At 41.4% G+C, this 21,342-nt stretch overlaps 1 protein-coding gene across 7 annotated transcripts in view; it reads left to right on the top strand.

The window, feature by feature from the left end:
• Positions 1 to 21,342, top strand: part of LOC135404171 (sodium channel protein type 5 subunit alpha-like) — a 215,763-nt gene that overhangs the window by 81,911 nt on the left and 112,510 nt on the right. For 6 of the 7 annotated variants that reach the window (XM_064638848.1, XM_064638832.1, XM_064638824.1 and 3 more), the window contains 4 exons: positions 11,411 to 11,552; positions 13,218 to 13,415; positions 17,444 to 17,617; positions 20,021 to 20,422. In XM_064638848.1, coding sequence (XP_064494918.1) covers positions 11,411 to 11,552; positions 13,218 to 13,415; positions 17,444 to 17,617; positions 20,021 to 20,422 — 916 coding nt within the window. The remainder of the gene's footprint in view (positions 1 to 11,410; positions 11,553 to 13,217; positions 13,416 to 17,443; positions 17,618 to 20,020; positions 20,423 to 21,342) is intronic. The other variant, XM_064638841.1, reaches the window with a different exon arrangement.

The raw sequence follows: 21,342 nt of genomic DNA, 5'->3' as shown, positions 1-21,342 counted from the left end.
GCCTGAAATAGCCAGGGGAGAACTTGCAGCTCTCGATTATAGGAAGAAAATGCCACCCACACACAGAGTGTCCTTGTACTTGTTTTGATAAATACATCAAAACTGTCAGTGTTTGTGACATTAAGGGAAACCCACTTTCCCTTTATGCCTCAGCTCTTTCTTCTTCAGCCTCTTGTTGTTTTAGTTAAGTATTTAATATCACTGGGCAAGGTTTGGTTTTAAATGCCTAAAACTGGGGAATAACTATTCCTACTTATATTGGGTTTTTTTAGCTCAGGACTAGAAAATGTTGTCTCCTCTGCTATACATTGCACAGGATTACAGCCAGTCGTCCACTCCTGTTGTTTAAAGACATGAAGATAATTAGAAAAATGATCCTAAGGCCCCAGGGGGTGTTCAAAGTCATGTATTCCCACCTGTTAGGACAGAGAGACCGTCATTTACAAGCTGATGTATCTAAGAGAGTGGATTGGTTTTCTCTCACCCTTCAGTGATCAAAGCCAAGTGCATTTGACAGTAAAACAAAATCCACATGTGTGGGACCTTCTGGGACAGGTTGTACCACAGGAACAGGGGAGGGGAGCTGAGAGGAAGTAGATGCATCATTTTGTGGTTCCCTCATTTGTTAGTAATGAAATTAATGACAAGTGAGGATGCTTAAGTTGGGAACCCATCGAGGCATCAGGAAGGTGTGCTGAGGAAAGACAGCTGGTAAGGCCATGTCTGACTGTTCATAGCACTTGTGGAGCTTGCTTCTGCTCCCAGTTTGGAGCTTGAATTCATTAGCCTCTGGGGCTCACCGAGGACTCAAAGGAACCACGGGGAAGGGCGCTGTCATGTGTGCACTCCTGGACGGATTTGTTGTTAGAGTGAGTGATATCTGTGTTGTGGCCAGGATATTAAATCTCAAGGTAATTGACAAAGCCATTTTAGTGCATTTTTAAAAGCATGTTAATGACACACTGAGGTTTGGCTGATTGCTGTTATTATAGAAGAGTAAGAAAAAAAATACCTAAATGAATCTGCTATGGCAATTATTAGGTGATGAGACTCAGATGGCCTAATGTAAGAGCATGTAGTGATGGAGACTGCAACCTGAGCTGGAGTAGCAAGCCAAAATCAGCAGGGAAAGGATCATCAGTGGATTCTATATCACAGACAACCTAATTATCTCTAAGGTGGGGGCTTTATTACATTACTAGGAAGGACTGTTTTCTGAACAAGCACCCAAGCTGCCAATAAAGCAGGGGGTAATGGATCTAGCTAATATTGATTCTGGTTCAGAAGGGATTTGAATAGATGTATGTCACTCAGCAGCAGAAAACATGTCTCTAGTACTTGATCTGGCAGATGCAAGAAAAAACCATTTATTTACATTCTTATAAATGCTCAAGCAACCTCAAGAAGTTTTTTTACTTTAAAAACCATGCTGCAAAGACCTGGTAGGAATGTTGGGGAGATGGCATATTTCTCAGGTACACAAAGGCTAATCTGTCTGTGGGGTTTCCCATTTGATGCCTCTTCTTGATTCCTGAATTTTGATTTTTTTTATTTAATCAAATAGAACTTTTGTGTTGCTTTTCATTTTGTTTGTCCAGCTGCGTTTTCCCCCTTGATGTAGTGCAAGAATTTCCTTTGCACTTAGAAGGAACAGTGTAAAATGGAAATAAGAAGTGGTGTCTGGAGAAAAGAGAAAATCAAATGATTGTGATCAAAGGTGTTGTTTGGCTCAAAGTGAATGCTGCTGACATGTGCTTGGTGTTTCACAAGTACATTCAGAGAACTATGTTAATGGAAAAATCCTCTGCTCTGAGATGTGTGTCATAGATTGGTCAGACACTGGAAGCAGTGCTAACAGCAATGCTCTCTTAGCAAAAAAAGAAATAAGAATTGTAGTGTATTTGCAGAATTGTTCATGTTTCTGGATGTGTTTTGATGTTAAATTTGGTTGTTCTTTTGGATGTGATTGCACTGGGATATACCCAAGGTGTTTCTCTTTGCAATTTCAACTTCTTTTATTTGCTTCATTTAAAATAAATGGAGAAAGCTCAGATAGTCTGATTTTCAAAGGGATTACAACTCTGTAAATTTGCTTTTCAATTTAATTCCCAGTATATAGCTTATCCAATTTTAAATACCTTGTTTTAGTTCCAAGGGAGGTCCAGTAAAGAGCTGGTACAATGATCAAATATTTGGAAGATCTTAGCCAGGAGCAGAAGGTGGAAACTGCTCTATCCTTAGTGAAATCCAGTCTTAGCATCAAGTAGACCGTGATTTGCAAAGGCTACAGAACAGCAGGTGACAGCAGGCACCACCACACACTGCCTTTAATCAGGCATATGGGCCTTTTGCCACTGCCCTACTGTGTGGAATTGCCACGTATTCACAGATCAGTACTCATGGTGATAGTGCCAAAGGGAAGACCTGGGAAAGGAAAGGTGATGCTTTAGAGTGTGCTCAGGAACCTATAGCAAGGACAAAGCCCGGCACTCGGTGCCTGGCCCAGGGCAATGGGACATGGGCGAAGTGAGGGAGCCTCCAAGGGCTCTCAGAGGGAGAGAAGGTGGTCCCACCTTCAGATCCGACAAAGTACCAGCAATTCCTCTACCAAGCATCACCCTGTTGCCATCACCAGACCAGATCCCCAGTGGGTGGGCTGTGGGAACTGATCTGTGTCAGGCTGCACCAACCTGGTTGTGTTGCCCTTGCAATTATGACTCGTCCTTCCTGACTAGTAACCATTCACTTTGATGAGATAACCAGTACTGCAGAGTCCACTGCTTCCCTGCAGAGTAAAGACTTGTCGGGGCTGCAGCAGCTTGGAATTATGTGTCTGTGAGAAAGGAAGATACATTTCAGCTCTAAAGCATTTCCACTTTTATCCTGTTGTAATTTCGCAGGGACGTTTCTCTGCTGTGCTTAGGCTGCTGTTTTTATTTCCCCTTCTGCCTGAAGGTTCGGTTGAGCAACAGAAACAGCAAGGAAATTTGTCCATTATGAGAAAGAGACAAGATGCTGTCAATGTACAAACTATAGAAGCAGATACAAAAGAGAAACTTATATTTGTTCTTTTCACTTTTTTTCACTTGCAACTACAACATGGAGCTGGATTTTCAGAAAAGTGTACATGTTTTAAATCTGTTGTGTCCCCTTTGGATCTCAAGGTCAGACTGCTTAATATTTTATTTTCCCTTACACATAGTATGTCCTGTGTATTCAGCTCATGGGCAGGAATAGTCTACAAGATCATACTGACAATGAAAGCACATTTGCATCATGTCTGTACTGATATTACCAAAAAGACTAGTGAACAGGAAGGAAAAGCAGGCAGTAAAGCTACTTCAGGAACAACAAGAAAGCACCTTTGGCAACTGCATCCTAGTAACTGTTGCTATAGAAACTTTAGCTACCTTTATTCTCACTATGACCTTGATTTTTCTTAACAGGATACATTAAAATAATGTACACTGTGGGGCAAGATTCTCTGTGATTTGGTAAATTCTGTCACCGAGCTTATCGCATGTAAGGGATGAAGGAATGACCATGTGGTGTAGTGCTCCTCAAAGTTTTTGTGTCAGTCCTAACTCTTTCTAAGATGTTATCAGAAAAAAAGATTGTTTTCTTTTGTGTTGTGGCATTTTACTGAGGTAATTAATAGCAGCACATAAAACTGCATCAGATGCCTGTTTTCTTAGTCTCCATGAGTACCAAAAGCAGTGTTTTTGTGGTAGGTTCTCCACGTCACCTCACTGCCAGCGTGCTCCCACAGTGATGCAGCACTTTCACCTCTCTGAGCTGTAGTGACATTCCTTTGCCTTTATACATCTCCATGCAGTGACTTAAAGTCACTTGCAAAGGCTTATCACACCCCTCAAGGGTAGAGAAGCAGCATGCTATGTACTGAGGAGCAGCATTGCTACCAGATACTTCCACCACTGCTACTGCAGCTCTCACCCAGAACTTGGCAGGCAGAGAGACTGGAAGAATATGGTATATGCACCAGAACATGTTAAACAACATCCAGTAACCCAGCCCCAACTGCTCTGGAAACGGGGGAGCTGCACCAGGGAATAGTGCACCCAGTTGATTGTTATCCTGCTGCTGGCAATCAGGAGCCTTGTAGTCCTGAGTTGCCTGAACTTAAATCTGTATTATTATTACTGTTGTTGTTGTTGTTGTTATTACTTCTTTTCTTAATATAAGAAGACCCCAGATTCAGGCACATGTTGTTGGATACTGGGCAAGTAGGGTGAGAAGAGCCCCCTTGGCTTGGAAGTTTGATATTTTGGGGTGAAGAGGGTGGGGTGAAGAGGGTGCTCTGGTATTTTAGTTGCATGTGTACACTCCTGGGGAGCAACAAGAATGGGTAAGGTCAGGAGAAATGTCTGGTTGCAAGTTACCTTGGGACTAACCAACTTTATCAGGAAGGTCTGCCAGTGTTTAACTTGCTGCATGAGTGGATCCATCACAAGAAACGGGATATTGGGAGTTTTGGTGTGCTCCTAGTGAGATTGGGGTGTTCACAACCCTCACAAAATGCAGTCTGATTGGGGTACAGCTGGCTGACAGATGGGAGAGGCTGTAAAGGTTGCTTGAGTGAGAAGGGGAACACCATTTCCAAATGTGTTCTCTTCAAATGTCACCAAAGCAAGGGTATTTTGGAAAGAATTTAGTGTGTAACCACTAGAGATAAAAACATAATTTCGCTCCAGATTATCAAGCGACATTAGTGAATTTATTTCAAACCTTCAGGCTATACAGCACACCTTAAATGAATTTAACTAGATCCTGATGTAAATCACACAAACTTTTCCAACTCTGTGTTGGTTACAGCAGAAGCAGAGTGAGGAAGGTTTGCCCATAGTGAGAAAGCCTCTCACTTGAGTATGTAAACAAACAGAAAGCAATTGTGACACCTCAAAGGTGCTGCAGGGGCCACGGACATAACTTGAGGTATTATACAGGTTTAGGGACAATAATAACAGTCCCCACTCTTAGGGATCAGTGGTGTATTTGAAAGATCATGTCTCTGGACAAACAGCCGCAGTAGGGATTAAATCCAAATCCACTCAATTCTTAAGAAGGGGTAATATTACCTCTTAGTCAAAGCTGTAATAAGCTCATCAGCCACATGAGAGAAGCAGACTTACTAGAGGCTACAGTCTTCATTAAGCAGTAATCTACTATTATGTTTATGATGATAAATTATTGCCCTACATTTTGTTTGATGGGTTACACAGAAGATCCGGTGTCTGGCCACTGGATTGAGTCAGAAGAAATGAGAGCTTGTTTGCCTTGCTGCAACATGAGGTCTAAAAAAGCCACATTGCAGCAGAGGGAGTTCTTCCTCTCCCTGCCTGCGTGCCTGCATGGAGGGGGTTGATGTTGCAGTCTGGAACCACTGGTTTTCCATCTGCATGAGCAAGTAGCCAGTGGGGGAGGCTGAAACTTTTCCTGGACGCAAATCAGCAGCATGTACAGGTCAGTGGGTGCTCTGAGCCTGTGAGCAAGCCTGCTCACAGGCACCTCCTTCCCTTTTCTCTTCCAGTTTCAACTCCTGGTTGATGTTGCTCTTTATTCTGAGCTTTTCTTCTCTTCTTCGTCATCTCTTTTTTTTTTTTTCCCTTCAGCACTTAGTTGAATTTTCTTGCACTTCTGTCATTCCAGACAATTGGCACCCCTTCCCTTGCTTTTAAAAATGCCCTTCAAATTCTCTCTGACCTCTTAGATGCTTGGAATGAGAGCTGCTGGGGGCGCCTAGTCAAAACCTATCCATGCCACTGCAAGGCAGATTTTGGCTTTTAGATGGTAATTAGTGGGGAATTGTAAGTCAGATTCTCTAACCATGATTAGTCTTTAATACAAAAGAAAGAGTAGGGGAAGGAGAGCAGCCTGTGACTTTCAGGCACACCAAGCACCCGCTGACAGCAATGGCTTTGGCTGGGGTGCTGCTGCCTTTTGGCCCCTTTCTCCTACATTCTCAGTTCATCTTAAAACATTCATTTCTGTAAATATTGTCCTGTTTCAGAGTGAGTAGTTTCATCTTGTCTGGTAGAAGCAAATGCCAGTTCAAGGATATTTGTCTGTTCCCCACAGCCACTGCACAGTATGCATTCCTTGTTTGGCCGCTGCTCTCCTCCCTCAAAGCCAAGGGAACGGAGAAAACATGGAAAGTGCAGAGAAAAATAATCAAGTCTGTGGCCTAAGGGAAATTAAAGCCTCTCTTTTGTGGCCTGAGGACTTTAGCAGGAAGAGGCAGGTTGAGGAAGACTCTACTGTGCACATCATGGAGGCCACGGGCATTGTCTGCCCTTCAAAGCCTGCTGAGCTTTGAAACCCCATCATGGGGTTTCCATTTCCAACCACCATGTCCATTCCTCTGGAATCAGCCACGTGTCAAATACATCAGCTGTAAATTTTTCAGCTTGATTTCTCCATTTTTAATCTGTGACCTAAGCGTGAACACTAAGGGGCCCTTATCAAAATACGGGTTTGTTTTTTCCTGCTTTTTGCTGTGTCTGTGGTATGTACTTTATCTCCCATTAGTGCTTCTTTAGTGAGCAGTTTGGTGTAGCAAGCTGTAGTGTCCCTTTGTAACTGAAACCCAAGGGAAGTGCAGCCTTCCCCTCACAGAGGTCGTAGCTGACATGAGCAGCCGTTTGATGCTGACTCTCCATGGTAGCACATGGACAACACTCCCCATGTTTTCAGGATTTGAATGTTACAATCCAGTGCACAGGTGCTTTACAAATCTTCTTTTATTGCCTAACCCTGTTGGCCACTACAGCCAGGATCAGCAGGTTGCTTGGCTTGCCTAGATTAAACTCTTGAGACAGAGCATTTTGCAATTATGCCCCTCAGCTACAACTCTCTGCCATTCCCAGCCTGTGTTATTTAAACCAAGGCTGTTTCTTATGTCCTTTAATTTCCTGTACCAATGCCAGCTTACAGTGGTGATTACAGCCTGATAGATAGGTAGGTAGGCTGCTGCTTTTAACTTTTCTGAATCAATGACACTAATTTTATTGTGATCAATTGAATAGCATCCTGTGACGCTCCTGTGGAGGATGGTATATTTATGTAGCTTGTTGTTGCTGCCCATCCCTGTGCATCAGAGGAGAGTACAATCCTCTGAAATGCTTCCCTGAGGTGAAAGAAACTAAAGAGTTTGCTGAAAAATCCAAAGGGATAGGCTTAATATTCTACATCTAAGATAAATGTAGTAAAATCTTAAGACTCCTTAAAAAAATCCTCAGAGGAAATGGTGTCAGTTGCAGAATAATATTCTCACGTGAGAGCCTTACACCTCAATTTCTGTAGTGTTTTTCTGGGAAGCAGAATTTTGTTTTCCTCTCAGTGTTTTTAACACATTCCCATACCCTGTGGGTTATCGCTTCTGTTGGCTACAAAAGAGAGTGAGCATGAATGAGGAGTTGACAACTGGGATATTCTGTCTCAAGTGCCCAGTTGCCGTAAGAAGGATGTAAACTAACATCAACAGCATTTTTGAGCTGGGGTTCATGCTTTTTGTGCTGCAGCAGCTCATTTGAATGCTCTTAAAACTGAACATAATATTCGAGAAGCATTTTGTCCTGGTTTCAGCTGGGATAGAGTTAATTTTCTTCCTAGTAGCTGGTACAGTGCTGTGTTTTGGATTTAGGATGAGAATGATGTTGATAACACACTGGTGTTTTCAGTTGTTGCTAAGTAGTGTTTCTGCTAAGTGAAAGACTTTTCAGCTTCTCATGCTTTGCCAGCAAGGAGGCTGGGGGGGGGCACAAGAAGCTGGGAGGGGACACAGCCAGGACAGCTGACCCCAACTGGGCAAAGGGATATTCCGTATCATAGGAAGTCGTGCTCAGTATATAAACTGTGGGGAAAGCTGGCCAGGGGGGCACTGCTTGGGAATTGGCTGGGCACTGATCAGCAAAAGGTGATTGTGCATCACTTGTATATTCTAATTATTTTATTATTCTCATTATTATTATTATTATTATTATTATTTTTACCATCTTTATTATTTTGTTCCTTTTCTGTCCTATTAAACTCTCTTTATGTCAATCCATGAGATTTCTTACTGTTACTCTTCCAATTCTCTCCCCCATCCCACTGGGGCAGGGTTGAGTGAGAAGCTGTGTGGGGCTTAGTCACCATCTGGGGTTAAACCATGACATGTGTACACTCACTGTGGAGTCAGACAGATCTTTGCACACCAGCAATCTCCTGTGAGTGGAAAAGTCTTTTAAGACATGTAAAGACAGAATGAAAAAATGCTAATTGTATCATGAGCAGAAAATATTAATCTGAGCCACCATTGTTCACTTTCACAGTCAGAAGGATTGCATCTCCATGTCCTAGGGCTTTATAAACAGTTGTGCTAAAGTGCTTTGAGCAGTTGCTTGAATGTTCTTCTGCATCAAAACAGTTTCCCTAAAAAGCAACATTGGCATTGAACCTAAGAGTGACTTTGTAGCCTCTAATCTGCACCAAGAGGTTCTTGTGAAAATACGACTGCAATGTTCATAATATCCACCTTCCTTCAGACTTTGCTGTTCCAAATGGTGAAGAAATTTTTAGAAGAAATTCTCTCTCTCGTTAATATTAATGGAAAAATTTCCATTTTGCCGAAGGTTTTAGGCAACTTATGCTAGATGAAGCCTAATTTCCAAATGACTGCCCTGCTTAGGTTTAGGTTCACCAGTAAAGTAACCACCATCAAGTTTCTCACAGCTGTATTCAGATGTTTTAGCCATTAAAAATAACATTAAAATATGAGTGATGAGACCGGTTCAGTGGAGCCACTTGGGATTGGCCTTTTGTTGGAGACTAAGGAAAGGGCTGTCACCTCTGGACATGATCACTGAGCTTCCAGGCAAGCACAGTCTGTGAGTGAAATCCTTTTCTCATGGCAAAGAGAATGAGCCTTACAAAAATTTTCATGTCCTGTATAGACACGATGTCTTAGCGCAAACAAGCGAGAAGGGTTTCCTTCTTGAGAGCCCAGAGAATCCATTTCCCAGAGCTCTTGAACGGTGTGAGCAGCACGTCATGGGCAATGAAGGCTGTTTACAGCAGCAGATCAGAGGCAGAAATCTCATGTGTCTACAGCAGAGAGTGACAGCAGATGATGCCTTTGGGAGAGAGGAGATTTATTGAAAAGGCTGCCTCAAAAAAGGACATGGGTGTACAAGAGAGATTCAGTGTGCATCTGCATATTTTATGCAGAAAAAACTGACATTTCTGCATTTTATTATCTTCTAACTCAGTAATGTTACTGTAATTTTTATTCAAATGTAGCTTTTATTGGGAAACAATAGGTAGTCAACGTAGGAAAGATCTAGAAGGAGGCATTTCCAGACTGGTAGGGAAAAAATTAGAATTGACTCTCTTTTTCTTTCTTTATGAGATACAACTGTTATTATCTAAATTCTCAACTGAGATAAGCTAGCTTGGCTCTACCTAAGGTGACAGAATCACTTATTATACTCTCACTTGCGTGTTACATTTAATTCACTAAACATCAGCTGTTCATTTTTTATTGCTTATTCTGAAAACTGCTGTAAACAAGGATCTGCACACACTTTGCAGTGCTTCAGCACTCCTTTTATCAGTGTTCAAAGCAAATTTACTTTAAAATTTGTGCTTGACTACTGATGTTAAATTTAAAGTGTTGTTGAATGTCTAATATTTGTGGCAGACACCATAGATTTGTGTAACTTCAGAATCTATAGCAATGTATTCTCATCTCAACAGGTAATACAAGGTTGCTATCCTGTGCTGTAAAAATTTTAAATTAAATCAGGATCAGATTTGTATTTTTTAAAGAAAAAGAACACTGATTTTCACACTGAGACACACTTTGCTTTCTCAGGGATCCTTTTTTTTTTTTTTTTTTTGGTGGCATTTTAAAAATTACTTTGTATTATTTGTGTTGCTGCTTTACATTTAAAATTGTGACAATATTCTGCTTTGGTAAAAAATACCAGTGATTGAGAAGCTCTAGATGGTTTTGCCAGGAGCAAATAAAGCTAAAAGCTGTATACATTGGACACACTCTACATGACTGGTGACATGTATAAGATGGTTGGATATTACCATAATCACCCTACATGAAGGCAGTTTAGAAAACCTTGATTCCCCCATCCAACAGGAAGAACATCATGCCAGGACAGAGAGTATTGCTCTGGTCTCATGATGCTGGCCTGGAAGTTGGTGCCTCTCAATGTCTCTGGTCTCTGACAAAGTGCTTTCACAATCCCTCTTGTTCCAGCCATCCCTATTTGTGTCAGCTGGAATTTTCACCAAATTGTACCAGGTTCATCTCTAGCTGAAGGATAAGGAGAACATACTGTACGTTCTGCTGAGATCTGCTTCTCCAGATAATTAGATGCTGCCCACCTAATGAATTCCCAAATACCATAGGGCTCCAGTACACTGGCAACACCCTTGATCCAATAATCACTTCTTAGGATACAGAAGTAATCCTTTGCATATTGCTCCGTGTCTTCAGTTTCTGATGGGTCATATTTTGTGTTTGGAGAACAGGTGTGGGGTTTTGACTAATTGCATTGCACGACTGTGGGGGAGAGGATGGCACATCGACCTGGGATCTCTTCTACCTTGTGTTTCACTTGATGATGCAGTTCAGTACTTACACAGCATCACTGAGAGCAGTCTTTATCTCTTATGGCATACGGGGCTAGAAAATTACTTGTAAAGAGCCTCCAAGGTTAATGAGAGCCAGTGAAATTCATGCTATCTTCATGCAATTTAATACAGTAATCTGCAAGACACACAAGGAACGCTTTTTGCCGGCAGAAATAGAAAAAATGTCATGACCCCAGACTGCGGTGGTGAGTGGAACAAAAGGGCTGGGTTTCTTAGATTAAAGATTTAATCCTTGCAGGGGGGTGAGCATAAGGTCAGACACAGTAAGCAATTGGGAAGGTGCTCAGATAGCACATGCTGGTGTTTCCAGCCTGTGTCAGACTACATAACCAGAAAAGCAGGTTCACCATCACAGTATTACCTGCAACTGTAACAGGAGACACCAAGTATATGATTCTTAATTAGAAATAAGTGCCAAGAGAAACCATAGTTAAACACTTAACTCCTGCTTAGGTACCTAATTCCATTCTGTTCCAAATATGTGAAGTGCTAGATGCTCATTTGTCATTGCAGCTTATATTATGGTTACAGTTTATCCTTTCCAAGGAAAAATAAGATTGCAAAGATCTTTGAAGTAGCATCCACCTGTTTGTTTCCTGTGTTTTTATCCAGTGGAGGAATTTACCACCTGTGATCTGTGCTCTTAATCAAAGGCATTCTGTGCATTTCCCTGGAAATCAGTTTCTCCATGTTGAAGCCACCTAAGATGTATTTCATAGATTGTATTTCACGTTTTTTGCAGCTCGTGCCCTGAGGGGTATATATGTCTGAAGGCTGGGGAAAATCCTGACCATGGTTACACAAGCTTTGACACTTTTGGCTGGGCCTTTCTCTCTTTGTTCCGTCTTATGACTCAAGATTGTTGGGAGCGTCTTTACCAACAGGTATGATATTATTTTATTACTGTTAAAAATTATAAATAAATACACCATCTTTTACGGTGACATTAATAATTAAAGACAAGACAGAATTGCTGGTTATTAAGCAAACTGTGCTCTTTGTGTGTGTTCTGGAGAAGGACCTTCAATTGTTACAATTAATTTATTTTCTTAAGAGTGATAATATCAAAAGACATTAGACTGCATGTTTGGGGAAGTTGGGGGAAAAGTGGTTCTGAGAGAAAGACACTTTGAATGACTAATTCACCTGAGTCTAAGTGAAGTTCACCTCTTGAGAAAGATCACCACGTCACCACTTGATTTTTTTGATGGATGGTGTAACACAAACTAATCTTTTGAGTCCAGCTCAAAAAAGGGCTAGAAAAGCACCTGTGTGCTTGGCATAACTGGTTTTTCAAGGCACAGTAATGAACACAAATTCAGCAAATGGCAAGACTACCTGGTACACATCAGTTCTCTCTGCTGCAAGCTCTTCATCACAGAGAGACAGAGGCACAAATGGGGTCAGAGTCAACCTACACTCACGTTGCAAGGTAGCCTGCAAGTATATGCTCATTTTAGCACTCATTTCCTGGAATGTATGCGAACTCTGAAGAACTAAATATCACAGTTTGGCACAGAATGACATACTCTGTCCATGTTGCCACTGAAGATTTACTGCCACATCTCAAAATCGCCCAAACTGGAAAACGATCATAAGGAAACCAAGATACAGTGCTGACAGAACTACTCTGAAGGTACTGAGATAGACATCGTTGAAGATTTTGGGGACTTCAGCTTCACACACAGCCAATTATAGAATTTCACTTCAGGGAAATGTAAAACAATTAAAATGAAGATTCTTTAAACAACCGTATTCACTTGACACAGAGCTGCGTGTACAACTCTGGGAGACAGAAACTGTCAGGGCAAATAAGGATGAACATCTCTCCCTTTTATTATTTGACCTTATAATATCACACAGTGTTTTCTATCAGTAATATCAAGTCACTGACCATGGGACATATCTGTTACATGTCTGTTACATATAAGCTTGGCCTGTTCCCCTAAACTCCAGTTATCCCAATAAATATGGTGAAGAACTAGGGAATACAATCAATGGAGCCAAAGGTTTGGTTCCTCTTATCCTGAGGCAGATGTCTAAATAAGGTTCAGATGAGTTGCACCCTAAAAATATGTTTTTCTCCCCACTAACTGCAAAGGACCCAGAGTGTAGGCATCTGAAGGGATATAACATGAATCCCACTTGGATGGTTTCTAAACACTGGTCAAAAACAGACTGAGTTGTGTGTAGGAATTTTTCACTGCAACTGATTGTAAGATTATCTATTCTAAAAGAAAACCAGCAGAGATATTTGGTAAAGGAGGGAAGCATTCTTCTTTTAGAAATTAATTCACTGCAAGGCACATAATTTTTGACCAAGATATAAATATTTATCAGTGAGATTATTTCCTTGGATGTGGTTGTCATTTCTCATCAAAGGGTTTCTGCTTGAGCTATTAACAAAGGCTAGATTCAATTATATTGTAAATCTAAGAGTTTTTAAAAAATGTATTTAAAAAATAATGTTTTTTCTTTTAAGAAAGCACTTTTTTCTTTTAAAAAGCATTGTAAACAAGTGATTAATGATTTTACTTCTGTGCTTACAGACTCTCAGATCTGCTGGGAAGATCTACATGCTTTTTTTTATGCTGGTCATCTTTCTGGGTTCATTTTATCTGGTCAACCTGATTCTGGCTGTTGTGGCCATGGCATATGAAGAGCAGAACCAAGCCACTATTGCTGAAACAGAAGAGAAGGAAAGAAAGTTTCGAGAAGCCATGGAGATGTTAAAGAAAGAGCAGGAGGTCAGTGAACTATGTGACATGATTAGCCTTGGGTAACTTGAGCAGATGGTAACTTGAGATTCACGTTCTCTTTATTTTACATTTATCTGATAACCAAAGTAAGAGTTTGCCTGAAAGCAGCTTAATGTTTATTGTACTGGACAGAGTTATTACTGTTTCTATGAAAGCAAAATGAGGGTTCTCCCTGTTAAGACTGAGGCAATTAAAGGCTTACATATCCAGAGTTGTACTGATTTAACTATACTATATATGCCGGCAGAGAAATTTATATTGGGTGGCATGTAAGATGTTTTAATGATGGTGAAACTACATGGGCATTTGAGCATAAACCAGCTGTTTTGGTAGCTCAGCCATAGCACCAGATGAACCTTCTTCCAGCACCACTTTAGCACAACTTCATTTCCTGACTCGTTCAACCTGCCAATTGTTTGATAATGAAAATAAAGATGTAGGATAACCTCTTTGAATTACCTACAATTTAATTCCTGAAAAAGTAAACAGGCAAAGCTTGAGGTTCAGCTTTGAAAATTATGCAGAGGGTGTGGATTTTATGTTATGTCGTAAGTTTAAACAAGCCAGGGAGGCCAAATGGTGGATGTAGCCTTATAGCCTTAATAACACTACTTAATTTTCATGTGGTTTGTGTAGGGTAGAAAGCCCTTATTAAACAGCGGAAGAGAACATTTTAGGTGCTGTGAACCAGAAGACAATAAGAAAATTAGTCTGAAATAACACGTAGCACTGTAGCACAGAGAAATAAAACCCTGATACACAATATAAACTAATATACATAATTTTCTTTTGAGTACATATGGTTTCAGGGCCTAATCCAAAGCCCATTTAAATCCTCAGAAAGAAAATAGAAAATGCAATTCTCTCTTGACAAAGTGCTACTAGAGGCTTATGCATCATTTAAGTCCTTTTAAATATCCTCTTTGATAGTTTAAGTAATAGGTAAATGCAATTTAGTCCATGTACAGGCACTTTGAACAGAATAACTCTCTGCCATAACCTAAGGGAGCAAACTGAGCTCCAACTCATACTTATTTTATACAATTTTTCATGTGTTTTGACTCCAGCTGAGCTCTTCCTCATAACAGTCAACTTTGGTAGCCCCAACTATAATTAAAGATATTTAAGAATTTCCTTTTGAAGGCTTTGATTTCAGTTAAGCCTGTATGTACACAAAAAAAGGAACATTAAGCCCCGAAAGTTGGAATGTGGCAAAAAAAAGGTTGCTCCTGAAAACCTAAATTGTTCCCATTTGTTTATCTGGTTTATAATATAGCCTTTTCTTCAGCCAGCCATTTCTCATTTTTCCTGTGCCCTGTTCAGTACAAAGGGTGGACAGTGCATGACTCAAGAGCAGCTCTTTGCTTTCTCATCATTTGTTCTGTTGCCTTAGGCTACCTCGAGCAGACTTCCCAACTTAGGCAGTCAAAGCCTGCTTCAAAGAGGAAGTGACTAACATCATCAGAGGTTTTTCAGTGCCTCTTGTCACTGCTCAGACTCCATGTGCTTCAAAAATACTCACTTTTATTTGTAATACTCCTGCAATATTGTCCTCATTTTATGGAAAGGAAATTTAAGAGTAGAGTGATTTGGATCTGCCATGTTCACTAATGAAGTCTAGTAAATCTGCAAATCAGCTCTTGATATCTCAAGTTAGACATTTTGAAGAAGAGGCTTAGGAAAGTGAATTGAGTGGCTGCACCATGGAGCTTTCAGGAGTCCTTCTCAGATGTCTCACCCCAGCCAAAGCTGCTCAGTTTTAGTCTTGTTCTCCAAACCTTGAGCAAGATCTTGGTTTTGACTTTCTTACTCTACTACTAAGTTCCTGCCTCAAGAACTGTCTCTTGCATAATCCCCATGTCTTGGGCTCACGTGAACTAAGCTTTCCTCCCATCCTTCAGACATTATATGTCCTTGCCAGACGTGCCTGGTCCCACACACCTTTCCTGCTCCTTGAGCTGTTACAGTGGGTTATTGCTTGTAGTGCCTGAGGGACAGGACATGGTCCAGGCACAGGAACCCAACCAGAAAGAGTGGATAGGCAGGACATGGGGACATCCTCAAGGCCAGGCTGGATGGAGCACTGGGTAAACTGGTCTAGTGGAAGGTGTCTCTGCCTGTGGCAGGCTGTTGAACGAGATGATTTCTAAGGTCCCTTCCAACCCAAACAGAACTATGATTCTATGATCCTCCATTCCCTGAGGAATAATTCAGTCCGAATCCTTTTTCCAATAACTGAAAGAGGTGCACAGCGCAGAAGCAATTCCATCTAAGCAAAAGGTAAGAAAATGCTAAGAAACAGAAAATTAGCTTATTTTGCAGTATGAGTACAGCATGCTTACTAGCACAACCTGCAATATTTTCTAGATCAACAAAATATGACAGCAATCAGAAAGAAAAACCAAAACTCTTTAGACCAGCTTTTACACTGTACAGTATAAAGAGACTAGAAATATAATTGATCGACCTGCTTGGGGGCTATCTGTCAATTTATACAATTAGTTTAACACATTCCTAAATCTGAGCTTAACACCAAAAAGCTTAACACCAAAAGACTTGCTGAATCTTTATGAAGAGGAAGCACTTCAGCATAGCAATTAAATTGACTCCAAAAAAACCCCCCCCAAATACCCAGCCTAGACCAGTGTCTGAACCCTCCTCCTCTCTGCTCTAAGCAGCCTTGCTTATGAAAGATATTTCCCACAGGAATTAAGTTTTGTTGTGCTCTCAGCTTGATAGAGCTACCGCTACTCCTTGAAATACATGATTGATTCTTTACACGGCTGTTAAGTGCCTTCACTTTCCTTGGACTGATGCCTGTGGGAGGAAGGGAGTATTTTGCAGCGGAGAGATGATTGCCTGTTTGATTCTAGTGGCTTACAGACAATAGCACTGAGGATTCATCCGTTCCTCCTGTTCTGGGCAACCTGGAGAGGCTTTTTTTAATAATTCACTCTCTTTAGGCATCTCAGCTGGGGGCTTTGCAAACGGGCTTGTCTCCAGGCCACTGATGTGGCTACCACTGATTTCTCCAGCACCTCCAAACCTGACCCGGTGCTTTGTACTCAGAGCCCCCTATGCCCACTCCTCCCGCCTGCACCCGGGACGGGGACCCAGCGCGTTGGTGTGAGCTCTGGCTTTCTCCCTGCTCCTATCGATCCTTCCTCCGGGATGCTCCTTTGCTCCCAAGGCTGCGTCTTTGTGCGCTCAGGGTCTCGCACTCGGCTTCTGCCGGGTTTGTAGCGGTGGGTGTGTTACCATCCTCCTCCTGCAGCGATCCGGACAGGCAGCCGGCACAGCTGCGGGAGCGCAGGGCAAAGCAAAGTCCACCTTATCTCCGGTTAAGCCCATGGTTTTTTCTTTGCATCTCTGATCACAGCTGCCTGTGCTGCTGCTCGGGATAAGTGTTTACAGAAACGTGCCAGCCGAATTGCCTGCTGTTCCAAGCATCCCTCTGTGATAGCGGGGGAAAAATCCCAGCTTGGATTTTTCCCTCCTGCCCAGCCCTCCCACTTCAAGGGGCAGAAGTCCCGGGGAGACTTTAATCAGAGGTTCCCCAGCTCGAGGGGTTTTTTTGCCTGGCATCAGAAATGTTACTCCGGAGGTGTGTGCACGTTGTAAACCTGCCCATGTGTGGCACACAGGCTGTTCCTTCATGGAGTGTCAAAGGGTCTCTTGTGTGAGCTCTACATAACCAACATTATTTTGTGCATGCATTCCTAATGCTCCACCACAGGATCCAGGAGGCAGACCTGCATGCGTGCATTTGTACTAGGAACCTGTCTCACTTGTTGTTTATTTTCCAGTGGCTAAATGTAGAGGTAAGAAACAGGTGAAGAATGGTTCCAGCCACGTGAGACAGTTTTATGATTAATGATCTCCTGAAACTTTTAACATATCTCCTATACAACCTGAAAATTTAAAATAAAAAATAATTGCTGAGGAGTGTAAGTAGTAATTCCTCACTGAAATCCTTAAATAATAATTTTTATACCTTCTGCCATCTTCTGATTTAGGCGCTCGCTGCTAAAGGAATTGATTCAATGTCACTTAGTTCATTGGAAATGTCACCCAAAAGTGGGAAAGAAAGAAGAAATAAGCGAAAGAAAAAGAAATCTTTGGGGACAGATGAGTATGTGGAAGACCAAAGGAATCCCAACTGTGATTACGACGATGGTCAGAGGAGGATGGTAAGCCATGGTCTGAAACATCATTTATTCTACACTTTCCTGGACAGGCCAGGCTCTGAACAGGCAGTTAAAACTGAAACCTTCAGAAGAATCAGATATTTAATATCATGACTGATATTAACACAGCAAATACTACAGACAGGCTGTGTTAGAACAGTGGAAGGATATGTACTGCCACTTTATTTTCAAAATTAATTAAAAATGTCCATTAAACATTTTTCAAACTTTTTTTTCAATTTTTTTTCTTTTTTTTCCTTTTGGCTTCAATATTGCCCACAGTCTGGTTTATTTTCTCACTTCAGTTTCATTCATCTGATTATATTTATCCTATCCCTACTAGAGATGAAAAATTCTTAGAAGAAACCTGCAAAGCTTAAAAAGAAAAGAGAGGAGGAGAAAAAGAGGAAAGTTGTCTCTGAGGGCTTTTAAAATGCTGTACAAAGACATTATTAACATTTTTATATTCCTTTGCTGGTTGCCTTCAAGTCAAAACTTTGTGGCACTTGTTTCTACTTTCTATTGCAGGGAAGAAAAACAGTGAGACTGTTGTTAAATAGGGTTTTATGTAAATGTTCCTGACATGCATGAATATGAATCTGCACATGCTGTATGTATCAAATGATCATAAATAGCTCCAGATAATTTGTCTTTGTTTGACTGAGGGCAAAGTTTAAATGAGTTTGTTTTGTTTTTTGAATAGCCATGTAATGGGCTAAGTCTTTTTATATTTTTTTTTGTCAGTGAATTTAGGAATACTTGGCAGCCATAAAAAGCTCATAGAAAACATGTGAGTGATGTAAGTAAACGTGACCAATTAATGACTCCCCAGCTCACAAAATTTACCCAGAGCTGGATTTCTGTTAATGACATGCATTTTTTAATCTAGTATTTTCTGTTATTGTCTCATTGGTCGAGAGGGTCGCGTAACAAATTACACGTTTGGTAAAGCTAGGACTGCACTTTTAGCTTCATTCTGGGTGGGGTTTCAAGACACCACGTGCCAGAATGACCATGGATTGGAGCTGTGCGTTGCCAGTTTTATTTCTTAGATTAATATTTCCTGTTTTCACTTTTCCCCCCTGGATGTCATATGCATGAGAAGCATGGGAGACACATTTCAAAGCTTATAGTAAATCTTCTCTGCAAGGCTGTGTCTGGCATGGTTGGAGGGAATAAGGCTGAGTCATCATTCAGATGCTATCTGAGCAGCTGGAAGTGTGTTGCCATCAGAAATCAGTCTCAACGACTGTGCCATCGAAACCCAGGCATGGATTTTTGACCAGTTAAAATTTGGTAGCAGTCAAAATGGGTTGTTTTTAGTTAGAAGGGGCCTGGGTTTTGTACTCCTACTTGTACCAGTGTCATTAAATGGCATCATTATGTAACTCAGTGGTGTAAGCTACAGCACAAAATTAAATCAAGCTTCATTTGGTTTGTCTGGTTTCTGGGTGCTGTGGTGATCTGACCTCTCTTCGTATGTACTTGGCTCATGGGAAAGTTCTGAAGAAGCTGAAAATTCTGTACAGGCCATAAAATCAAAAATATATTCTGCCTAAAATCTCTTACTCAAATAATTTCCTCTTCAGATAAGCAGGAAGGGGATAGACTTGAATTCCTTACACATTTTCCGAACATCCTTTTTACTCTGCCAGATTTTAGGTGTGTTTAGTCCTTGGCTACATCTTGCTGGTGCTCTGGCAGAGTTGCAGTCTCACTAACTGACGTCAGAGTGGATCATCAAGGCTGATATTTGAGTGAGGGAGACTGCTGTGTACTGAGGTTACCTATCCCTTAAGCAGCCATGTGCATTGAGATAATCATTTTACAAACTAATAAACCATATCCCTCTTCTTGCTCTTGATTTGTTTAGTTTTTTTTTCTTTTATCACCTTCTTCCGTCGTATTCTGATTCTTCTTCTTCCCTCTTCTTCTCATTTTCCCTGCAGTTCATTTCCTGCCCTATTTCTTTATCTCTTCTTCTCCCACTGCACTGTTCCTTCCCTAGCTGTTATGAAGATGTGTAATAATGCAGTAGATTGGAGCTGGATCCCCTTCCCTGCTCCTGTCTTCCACTCCTTGTGCTGCCTTCCCAGGTCCTTTGGCACTTATCATTTTGGGGAGAGTAGATGCAAAGGAAGTATCACTCCATGAGCTGAACGCCACCTTGACCCTTCCTATTTCAGTACCTCTTTAACTGTCAAGTATTAGAGAAATACCTGATGGTTAGGAATGACTGTTCAACCTCTTAACTTTGCGGAGGCTGAACATGTGTAATTAAGTCTTTCTCTGAAGGCGTTTGATTTAAAATGGGACTTGCTGCTCTCCCCAGAACTTCCTCGCTCCTGAAAACATGTTGCAAAATGTTGTTTCTCTTTCCCCTTTCTCCTTTCTGGGGGTTTCTAGACTCTCCTTGGCATTAGTTATGGTCCCAGCGCAAACTTGGTGAAGCGCAGAACCAGCCACGGAAGCGTTTTCAGTTTCCGACTCCGTGGCAGAGACACTTGCTCCGAAACAGATTTTGCCGATGATGAGATCAGCATCGCTGGGGAAAATGAAAGCCACCGGGGCTCTCTCTTAATTCCAAGATCTGGGAGACGTCCAAGCGTGCAAAGTCAAGTGAGCCATAGTTCTCACCCTACTACTCCCAACTACACCCAGACGGGCAAAAGGAACAGCTCAGTGGATTGCAATGGTGTGGTTTCCCTGATAGGAGGAGGCATCGGGGCACTCAACCCAGACCCTACTTCTCCTGCAGGGTTACTGCTCCCCCCAGTTATTTTGGAAAAGCCTGGGACAGGCGACCTGGTGAGTACTTTATAACTTTTGTATATGATTTGCACTCTTGTTTCCTTCTAAATGTTGTTGGAGTTTGCTGTAATTTATTTATACAATATGGAGTCTACAGGGAGAAACCCAGGCCCACCATTCCAGGCAGGGTGGGAAGACAAGGGGCTCACTCACACAGTAATGTGTGTCTAGTGCCACATCAGAGTGGTTCATACCTTCTGGTGAGACTTACTCTTCAGAGCTGGCTGGAGGCAAATACCTAAATCTTGGGCTTGACATGAATTTTCTTTACTTGAAGGGACATTTTTAAAATTGGTTTCTTTTGACTTTTGAATAGCTGACGTTGTCTGGTGGATAGAAAATTACGTTTTTTAAATGGTTGGGTGTGTCTTACCATCTTGAGACTGCGTTTTCTCTCACTGGTTGCTCTCTGTTCGCATCTGACCTCTGGTCATCTGTCGGGCCACTTGTGGGGGGTTTTTTCTACAGTCCAAAGGTTGTTCCCAGAAGGGTTTAGCATCCAATTCAAATAAAACCCAGGAAATATGAGCAGATGATCAACAGACTTCAGGCCTTTTGGAGATTGCCAGAATCCTTGTTACAAAGCACTACTGCTGGGAAGCATTTAATAAAACTGTGAACACAATCATAAAGACTGGTACCATTAGGAGACCCAAGAACAAATTCACTTGGAAAACCATGAGATGGTTTTTTTGGAAATAGCTACTACACAGGCAGGTTGCTAGTTTGAGATGATGGGAATTTATCTCTTTTTATGTAGTCCACATTGAAGCTCATCACTCTTTAAACAGTCTTTAAAGCAGCAGAGGTCTCTACCATAGTCAGTGTGTGCAAGATTTATTCCATCTTAGTGAACAAAAATGGATCAGAATAATCTCTCTCCCTGAAAGTGCCTCTTTCTGTTCACTTTAGCCACA

This window comes from Pseudopipra pipra, chromosome 1, assembly GCF_036250125.1.
Source record: "Pseudopipra pipra isolate bDixPip1 chromosome 1, bDixPip1.hap1, whole genome shotgun sequence".
NCBI lineage: Eukaryota > Metazoa > Chordata > Aves > Passeriformes > Pipridae > Pseudopipra > Pseudopipra pipra.
This window is presented reverse-complemented; position numbering and strand designations above follow the sequence as displayed.